Source organism: Leptonychotes weddellii, chromosome 6, assembly GCF_054177405.1.
Source record: "Leptonychotes weddellii isolate Sample4059 chromosome 6, ASM5417740v2, whole genome shotgun sequence".
Taxonomy (NCBI): Eukaryota; Metazoa; Chordata; class Mammalia; order Carnivora; family Phocidae; genus Leptonychotes; species Leptonychotes weddellii.
The window spans coordinates 42,766,120-42,775,884 of NC_138374.1; the positions used below are offsets into that span (position 1 = coordinate 42,766,120).

Genomic DNA, 9,765 nt, shown 5'->3' on the forward strand with positions numbered 1-9,765 from the left:
GCCCCATATTAAGACTTAATACCTAACCTAACTGCAGTTTCATTCTCCACTCCCCCCCCACCCCCCATTTATGTAACCTTTAACCAATCACCAGAATTTCTTGGTCAACACCTGGAGGTAATCCCCAGATAGACCCCTTACCCGTTACCTGGGCGACATTGCCTAAAGCAACGCAATCCTTGCTAATAAATTCCTATTTTTATGCCCTCTCTCTGCCTTTATTAAAAAACAACCAAAAAACAAAAAAACTTTCCTTTTCCGCAGCTCAGCTGAGCTCCTTTCTACTTGCTAGATGGGTGCTGCCCCTATTCATGAACCCTTCAATAAAGCCAATTTGATCTTTCAAATTACTAAGCTGAATTTTTGTTGTTTAACAGTGACTGGTACAGGCTTAGGCCAAAAATGAGTAGCAGAGCTGGGACTTAAACCCAGGTCATCTATTCCACAGCCCCTGCTCATAAGTGCTGTGCAGTATGGTTCCATACGTCTTCACTAACGAAGAGGAAGAGCATCACTTCCCTTGGACTCGCGGTTATTGGAGGCGGAAAGCACCACCTATTCCAACACCGTTCTCATAAGCCCGGGAAAGAGCCACTCACAGAGCGGGTCTCCCCTGTGAGATGCGACTAGCCCAGAAGGCCAGAGCCCAGCGAGCCCCGCTGCCGGAGTTCCCGAACCCGCAGGTGCTTCCGGGTGCCGGGAAGGAGGAGGGAGCAGGGAGGAGCGCTCGCCCGAGCCCCGTCCCGCCTCCACCCCGCGCGCAGCGGAGCGCCCGGTCTCAGGTTCTCCGGGGTGTGCCGCAACGATGGGGACGGCAGCAGGCGATAATGCGTACTTCCAGAGGGGCAGTCTGTTCTGGTTCACCGTCATCACCCTCTCCTTTGGGTATTACACGGTAAGGGCAGCGGCAGCGGAGTACAGCCCCGCGAGGAAAGCGAGCACCGCGCCCCCGCCCCCCAGCGCAGGACCCGGGTCCGCCGGCCGGAGGGGTCGCGCAGGCGCAGTCCGGCTCTGCGCGCCCGGAGCCCACGGGGAGGGGAGCAGGCCCCGGAAGCAGACGCAGGCGCACTTGTCTGCCTGCGCCTTTCGCCTCTGCCCACGGTCTCGAGAAACCAGTTACCCAGGCTTTCTCGGTATGGGGGCGGGGGCGGGTACGGCTCCCCATCCCAAGACTCAGTGGGTAGATCTTTCAAGATGGTGGTGACGAAGTCCGAGGCCGGCAGGGCTGCTTCCGCCTACTTCCGTCCGGCCAGATGTTTGCCTTCGCTGGTCACCATCCTGGCACTGGGCTATTTCGCGGTGAGGCGTGGGGCGAGGCGGTGCATCTCTCTTGGCCGCCGGGCCCTCGTAGGGCGAGAGGCGCCCTGGTAGCGAGGTCTTATTATTTAAATTGGAATATTATGGAGCTAACAAGTGCTGCCCCTTCCGTTCCTTTTTGGAGGGTGCAGTGATATTTTATGCTTTATTTAAATCTTACATGCGTAAGACATAATGGGAGAGGTAGTACTGCTCTTGGCTGAGATATGAATGGTACAGTAAGTTTTGGACCTGTTGGCACTTAATTCTCAGAAAAACCGAAGCTGGCAGAGATTACAGCATAGAGACTAAGGGAAGGTTGATCAGATTACAAAAACCTAATGTGATTAAGTAGTTGCTATTAGCACTTCACAAACTTGATGTACTTATTTTCCAGCTCTGGGAAGTGGATCATTCCCAGTTTTAGATGTAGGAAAAATGAAAGAAGGAAAAAGGATTCTAAATTAAGTGAGGGGTTTGGCTCAAGCCATAGCCTCTGCAGTAAAGAAGCTAGCCAGGGCACAGAAACTTAAAGCTTATTAATAATCTGTATAAAATAATGTCTTTGGTGGAATTCACTAAGAATAGAAGTCATCCCGTCTGGGCACTGAGTCTGATAACCACATAGCTTCCTCCACATAGATCTCCCACTGGAATAGCTTTTAGAAAACAGAAGTGGAGGGGCGCCTGGGTGGCTCACTCGTTAAGTGGCTGCCTTCGGCTCAGGTCATGATCCCAGGGTCCTCAAGGCTGCTTCTCCCTCTCCCACTTCCCCTGCTTGTGTTCCCTCTCTCGCTGTGTCTGTGTCAAATAAATAAATAAAATCTTTTTTTAAAAAAAAGAAAAGAAAACAGAAGTGGAGAATGGAAGCCCAGATGACTTAGTTCAGAGATTCTGTGGCCTCTGGTTTTTCTTGTAGAATCGGGATTGTTTCGTAGTCTCTCTCAAAAATAAACATTTGCTGATTTAAGTGACTTAATAGGTATTCTGTGCCTCTGGTTCTCTTGCAGTGGGTTGTCTTCTGGCCTCAGAGTATCCCTTATCAGAGCCTCGGGCCTCTGGGCCTCTTCACTCAGTACTTGGTGGACCATCATCATACCCTCCTGCACAATGGGTAAGCAGGGCTCTGGAAATGGCATGTGGACCCTGCAGCTCCAGTTCCACTGTAGATCTGGAAGGCCTGCACTTACTTGCCTTTAGATACCTTAGAGTATTGCTGGTTCACATTAAGGTATTGAGGTTTCTGTGTTAGATTTCATCAGCAGATAACCATCACCTTAAACTAGGCTGACTTTTGTTTTAGGTATTGGCTTGCCTGGCTGATTCACTTGGGAGAGTCCTTGTACGCCATGGTTTTGTGCAAGTAAGTGTGTTTAATAGTGCTTTAGCGTTTTTCTCTTCGTATCTAATATAAGTTGAGAGTAGCCACATTTAAATAATTCATGGGTTTGTAGGCCGAGAACATTCTCAGGGTAGAGTTGAATCTCCACACCTAATACTGAGCCTAGCTCCGAAGGAGTACTCGGTAACTATTTAATTAATGGATTCATTTCATTTGTGTTAGTTAGTTAATTATTTAACTACTTGATTTAGATGATTTTTCTCATTAAAAAAAAATTCTCTCTATAGCTCCACCTATAGCAAAAGATTTGGGGGTTGCCTTGTATTTTGAAAAAGAGTCAATTTATTGACGTAAGCCGATGATTCTCAATCCTAGTTTCACAACTGAATCACCCAAGGAGCTTTTTGAAATATACATGTCTGGTGTCCAGACCCAGAGATCCTGATTCGGTAGGCCTGGCCTCTGAAATGGGAATCTGTTCTTTTTTTCAAGCTCCCCAAACAATTCTGGGATGCATTGCAAGTTAGAAAACCTCTCAGTTCGACCCTACTCAGCAGGTGCCAGTGTAAGTTAATACTGTGTGCGGGCCCTAGGAAAGATTCTCCTGACGTTAGTACTTCATGTAAGCACGTACAGACAGTATGGTGTCATGAAGAGGTGGTTACAGTCATGCCAGATTACTTTGCAGTTAACTTCTGGTCAAGATGAACTATCACCTCTATTACTGTTGTATTACTTCTAAAAGGGAGAAATAAGATACCTTATAACAACCATGTTTTAAAATAAAAGTAATATTTATTGAGCGTACACTATGCCAGGTACTTGCTAAGTGCTTTAAAGAGATGATGTTACTCTATCTATCTTCTGGTTTAGGAAACAAGCTGGCCTATCTAGGAGAGGAGCGGAAAGCAGCTCTGTTCTCTCTCAACCCCTTTCCAGGTCTTCTTACCCTGTGGGTTGTGGTCTGCCTCCCACCGTAGCCCCGGATGAAATCCAAAGCACTTCCCTAGGTTTCCCAGTCACTATCTGATACCGTCCAGTCTAGTCCAGGCTGTTTATTAAAAGCATAAACTGGTCCCTAAGTCCCTCATGCAGCTGGGGCTCAGGAGCCTGCTGTGGGGAAGAGAGTACAGTTGGTGGCTTCTCTCTCAGGCCACCTCCTTTTCCTATTTGCTAGCAACAGCTGCATATGGCCTGTTGAGGGGACAGCAGTTAGGGGAAACAGGGCACAGTCTGCCGTGTGGTCGGGCAGCTGGCAGCTATGGATGTCGCATACCCGCTGTTCGCTTTTTTTCTCCAGGGGGCCCTGGTGGAGTTTTGAGAAGCCAGCCATCACTAGGGATCTTCTGTAGTCCCTTTGATGGTTCCTTCAGATGCTTCCTCCAGCCTGCCCCTGGCCAATTCCTCTTCCTTTTTTTTTATTTTAAGAGTTTCTTTATTTGACAGAGAGAGCAAGAGAGCATGAGCAGGGGAAGCGGCAGAGGGAGAGGGAGAAGCAGGCTCCCCGCTGAGCAGGGAGCCCGATGCGGGACTCGATCCCAGGATCCCGGGATCATGACCTGAGCCAAAGGCAGACGCTTAACCGACTGAGCCACCGAGGCACCCCTGGAGGGAATTTTTCTTTTACTGAGATCTCTTCTATCCTTCAGTTAGGGCCTCTGGACAGGGCCTTTTTAAGCCCACCGAGCCTGTGGCCTTCCAGCAGCTCGGATGGCTCACAGTAACAGCTTCCTCATCCCTCCAGTGGGATAAATCCACAAGTACATGCAGTTCTCACTGCAGCTATGTATCTTTGATCTCCCATCAGGTACTCTATACCTGAGTCTTTAAACTTTAGAATCAGATATTAATCTTTTCCCCCAAATTCCAGGGGACTTAGGTCAAGCTCTCCAGGTGGTTTTGTTGATGCTGTTCTTTGAACTTGACTTACAACAGGAAATGCCACAGCACTAGTACCTCTTTGCAATGGTCCCTCAGCCTCACAGTGAAATCTTAGCTTGGAGGTGTGTGGTCTAACCCCTCGGACACCATTATTTGACACCTGTTCTCTTGTAGCATTTGGAGCCTCTAAATAAAACCAAAGGACTCGAATTTAACATCTTGCTGTCCAGGTCTTTGAAGGGTGGAGGGAGGGGTGCCTGGGTGGCTCAGTCGGTTAAGCGTCTGCCTTCGGCTCGGGTCATGATGCCAGGGTCCTGGGATCGAGTCCTGCATCGGGCTCCCTGCTCTGTGAGGAATCTGCTTCTCCCTCTCCCCGCTGCTCATGCTGTCTCTCACTATCTCTCTCTCTCAAGTAAATAAATTTTTTAAAAAAGGGGAAGGGAGAGCAGGTGTAGAGAGCTTAGGTTACTATTACTGTGCTTTTGAAATCATTTCTTTATGGTCTCGTATGTTGTGGTATATCACTTGTCACTCTACATCAGAACAGATCCCCCTTTTGAATTATGAGTGAATGAATACATTTAATGAGTGAATGTACATTTGTAGCCTCCCAAATCACACTGTTCAGCAATAAAAAGGAATTGGTGAATTCCTTTTAACCAGAGATTAGATTGGACTATATGTTTGACTTCATAGCCACCATAGTATGTGTACATATAGATGTAAACTCTTCTATAAATTTTTCCATTGTCACATATGCCTATTTTCCCATGTCTGTACCTATGAATTTACCTCATTCACTTTATTGGTGCATAGTATTCTATTATGTGGATGTGCCTTAGTGTATTTCACAAATCCCCCCTCTGATAGACTTTTAAGTCTCTCACTTTTATTATTATAAGTAATACTGCATGAACATGAATTTCTCATACATCTTGGCCCTTCCATTGTTGCTGAAAAAGGAAAAGCTTTCAACATTTTGCCTGAAGTTTCTTCTAGGTAATGTAGACCTCCTTTATCAGAATAAGGAAGTTCTATCCTATTTCTGAGTTTGCTGAGAACTTGTATTCAGAATGGATGCTGTAATTTTTCAAATGCTTCTGCATTTATCCAGATGATCGTATGATTTTTCTCCTTTAATCTGTTAGTGTGGAAAATTATATCATTTTTACATACACTGTTTCTAAATTTTGTTTTATTTTTTTTTTTTTAAAAAGACAGTTTTGTTTTTGTTTTTTTTTTTTTAAGATTTTATTTATTTGAGAGAGAGAGAATGAGAGACAGAGAGCATGAGAGAAAGGAGGGTCAGAGGGAGAAGCAGACTCCTTGCTAAGCAGGGAGCCCGATGTGGGACTCGATCCCGGGACTCCAGGATCATGACCTGAGCCGAAGGCAGTCGCTTAACCAACTGAGCCACCCAGGCGCCCCTAAATTTTGTTTTAAATTAGAAGTCATCCACATGAGACTTCTTTATATACTGATGAGACTAGCAAGCCATTCACTTCAATTGGGTCATTTTCTTCTGAGCTTTGTTTTAAGCAGTTTAGTTTGAATGACTGCAACAAGTGTTTATTATTACTATGTGCCAGGCCTTTTACTAAATACTTTGTGTATGTTATTTCATAAATCATCTCAAAACTTGCTGAGATAAATACTGATATCCCTATTCTTTTTTTTAGATTTTTATTTATTTATTAGAGAGAGAGGGAGGCGGGGAGGGGGAGGAGGCGGGGAGGGGGAGGAGCAGACCCCTGGCTGAACAGGGAGCCCGAGGAGGGGCTCAATCCCAGGACTCTGAGATCATGACCTGAGCTGAAGGCAGACACTTAACTGACTGAGCCACCCAGGCGCCCTGATATTCCTGTTTTTCAGAGGAGGAAACAGATTCTCAGAGAGAATGAGTGACTTGCCCAGCGTCACAGCTAGTTGTTGGCAAGCTGGGATTTACATTTGTTCTACCTTCAAAACATTTCCTCTAAAGCCATCCTGGTGCTGGAGCTTTTTAACCCTGTCTGCTCTTCAAAGCCTCATGAGAAATGGTTTTATAATACCGTGCCCTGGGCAGTAGCCACACTGCGTCTGAGGGAAGAGTGTACTGTCCTAAATGCACACACAAAAAAATGAAAATAAACCATGTGAATTAAGAAGCTGGAGGAAAATGGCAAAATAAACCTAATGAAAGTAGAAGGAATACAGTTTTTTTAATGGAAGACAGTAACTCTTATGAAACCATAACATTAAAATTCTGGTGGCTAAGTTTTTCTTTTTGTTTTTTTTAGGTCTAAAGGCATCACGGATGGTCGGGCTCAACTACTCTGGTTCCTACAAACTTATCTCTTTGGAATAGCATCTCTCTCCATCTTGATAGCTTACAGACCAAAACGCCAAAAACAAACTTAAAGAAGATATCCAAAAGCTTTCTTTACACTTTTGACATTCAACTTCACTGTTTTAGGGGTGGGGGAGATGCTGGGGGATGCTGAGTTTACTTGATCTTTCTCCTTTCCAGAAATTTAAGACCTTCTAGTTATTCATTATTCTTTCATACGCTCTGGTTGAGCTTGACTAAATGATAGGAAAGGATTTAAACTTCCCAGTTCTGCAGACTAACCTGTTTGGCCGAGGGCTTCCAAGCTACCTGCTTGAGGTCCTTGGCCATGTTGGTGCTCCTTGTATCATCTGGTTTAAGCTGTGTACTAAAACTGCTTGTTGGTATAACTTTGCTCCCACCTTCTGACTAAGACACCTTACCCTTACCACCCCATCTTAGCTCTCCTTTCCCCCAATTTTTTCCACCTTTCTGAACCAAGACAGAGTGACATTTCCCCAACACATCAATTCCACATCAATTACACTAGGCACCTGGGAAGCAGGATCTTATCCTCTCCGACTTCCATTTCTCACACACCAAGAAAGATAAGATAAGCAAGTGCCTGGAATGGGCCAGGCCGAACAGTACCCTCGAGGCACAGAGGACACGCTGAGTACCTAGAGGAGAGGATCGGGAACGCCTTCCCTGATAGAGCCAGCCAGAAGCCATCCTGCCCTCCCCTCAGCCCCGAGGACACAGCACTGTGGTGTGCAGGGGTCTGATGGCCACTGCTAGATGGCTGCTTCCGGTCAGGACCACATCTTAGCTTGATTTTTGTTTTCAGCACATGTGCCATTGCCTTGCATACAGGTGTTCTGTCAGTGTTTTCTGAACCACAGACCGAAACTGAATTAGCTTGCCATTCGTTCAGTATCGTTCCAGTTTTTATCTGGAAACTGCAGAACCCACTCAGTGTAGTGTCTTCTCAAAGAAGAGCCCAGAACTGCCCTTGACTGGTGGTACCCCCTTCCTGTGGGTCCCCTGGTAGGAAACCTGTGTCTTTTTCACACCTGCCTATTCTTAGTCATTTTCTCCAGACTCTGTAACATCTCCCTCCAGCTCCAGCTTACTTAAACACAGACGTTCCTGAGCCAGAGATCCTAACTGGAAGCTAGTGACTACCTCTCCCATTCACCTGACTAGACCTTTTTCCTAGTGACTGGTCAGGGCAGGAGGGTCACTCACTCTGTCCCCTGACCTTGGCAGAGTGACTGTCACCTAGGAGCCATTAGGGCTCCTTTCTTGGAGGACCACCTAGGCAGTCCCTAGTTCTCTAGGGACTAGACCTTATTTTCCTTCTATGATGCAGTAGGGCACATTCTCTATGTTAAGCAAACATTTATGGGAGAGACAGCCCCTTCACCCCAAAAAGAGACCGCAAGTAAAAGTACAACCCTGAAAGATTATGGGCTATGAATTGTTTCTGGTGGAGATGACTTTCTACAACTATATCTCAGTTTTTCCTGTTTCTCTTGTCATGAAGGGGTTGCCTTTTAGTAGAGAAAAAAAATTTTTTTTTTAAAGATTTTATTTATTTATCCTATCATGACTTACAGCAAATGGTGAGGGTCATTTTATAGCCCCATAAACTGCATCCCATCGAGGTGAAGTAACCCCACATCACACAGAGGCCAGACTCCAACTGGATCTTGTGTTTCTCCCATCCTCCGCAGCCTAGGAGCGTAGAAGTTAAGTCTGTGAAGCAAAAAAGAACAGAAAAATGGAGACATCGTCTTCGTGCTGAAGCTGTAATGGTGACATGGGAGAAACATCTTTGTTGAGTTCAGATGAGAAAAAGCCAGAAGCCTCTCGATGGAAGCAACTGTGGAAGGCAGACAAACTATAAACTGTTTTCTTACCTCCTGCCCCTACCCTGAAGATGTCAGGAGCACGTATAGTTTGGAAGAACAAAAAAGGACTCCTGGAAAAACCCAACTAATGACCTCAGCATTTCAACAGTAACGGGCCAGTGTGCAGTGTTTCCTCGTAAACATCCCGCTTGTTCAGGACCCCATGCAGTCCACATCTAAACATGTTTTTTAAGCCATGGTTTTAAAACAAGGCTTGGGCTTAAGAGGTCATGTTCCAGATGTGTAAAGAGGTTCTTGAGCAAAACAACTTGTTTTGAGAGCCCTACGTATTTACACGGAGGGCCTGAAAACAAACAAAAAAGTTGGAGAACCTGCTGTTGAGATTAGAGAACACTGCAGTCACATTTTTATCTTTGCCTGGGCCCTTCCTTGAGCCTTGTTAATCAAAGCTCTTCGGTTCGCATAAATATCATTTATCCCATTACTTGATTGGCACAGGCAAAAAGATGCTAGTAGGGCAGCTGAGTAATATATTTGTAAAGATGTGAGACCTCTCGCTGCAAGACTGCTTATCCACATCAAATTGGGAATTAACTGTTCTCTCTTTATCAGTTCTCTCTTTATAATTACAGAGACTGTAATTATTTCACATTTCTCTATGAAGAAGAGATCTATCCTGATTCCACAGTGGATTCTTGAAAATCGTATTCAAAATACTGTATATGTAATTTCTTCTATTTAAATTTATTTGTTAGAGAGCAAGAATGCACAAGCAGGGATAAGCGGCAGGGAGAGGGAGAAGCAGGCTCCCCGCTGAGCAAGGAGCCCGATGGGGGATCCCAGGACCCTAGGATCATGACCTGAGCCAAAGGCAGACGTGTAAGTGACCTAGCCACCCAGCTGTTGTCTCCCATATTTGTAATTTCTATAAACATTTTAAGATGGCTCCTAAACTTTTTTAATAGGGTTGAGTATATCGATTGTCTCATTTTTGTTTGCAGTGAATCACGAAGGTGGATTAGGGAAAATGTCTTTGGCACCCTGATACTGTTCAGGGAAATGTT

At 45.5% G+C, this 9,765-nt stretch overlaps 1 protein-coding gene across 3 annotated transcripts; it reads left to right on the top strand.

Moving 5' to 3' along the window:
- Positions 1-591: 591 nt before the first annotated feature.
- On the top strand, positions 592-9,663 carry TMEM254 (transmembrane protein 254). Of its 3 annotated transcripts, XM_031029890.2 has the most exons (5): positions 1,070-1,299; positions 2,307-2,410; positions 2,600-2,659; positions 6,799-6,837; positions 8,564-9,663. In XM_031029890.2, exons 1-5 carry the CDS (start codon positions 1,195-1,197, stop codon positions 8,574-8,576), a joined length of 321 nt encoding a protein of 106 aa, XP_030885750.1. In that variant the 5' UTR covers positions 1,070-1,194; the 3' UTR covers positions 8,577-9,663. The 3 variants fall into 3 exon arrangements, with proteins under 3 accessions (XP_006735030.1, XP_030885750.1, XP_081680126.1); XM_006734967.3 differs by lacking the exons at positions 1,070-1,299; positions 8,564-9,663 and adding an exon at positions 592-895 and having other exon boundaries at positions 6,799-8,296; XM_081824000.1 differs by lacking the exon at positions 8,564-9,663 and having other exon boundaries at positions 6,799-8,296.
- The last annotated feature ends 102 nt before the right edge of the window (positions 9,664-9,765 follow it).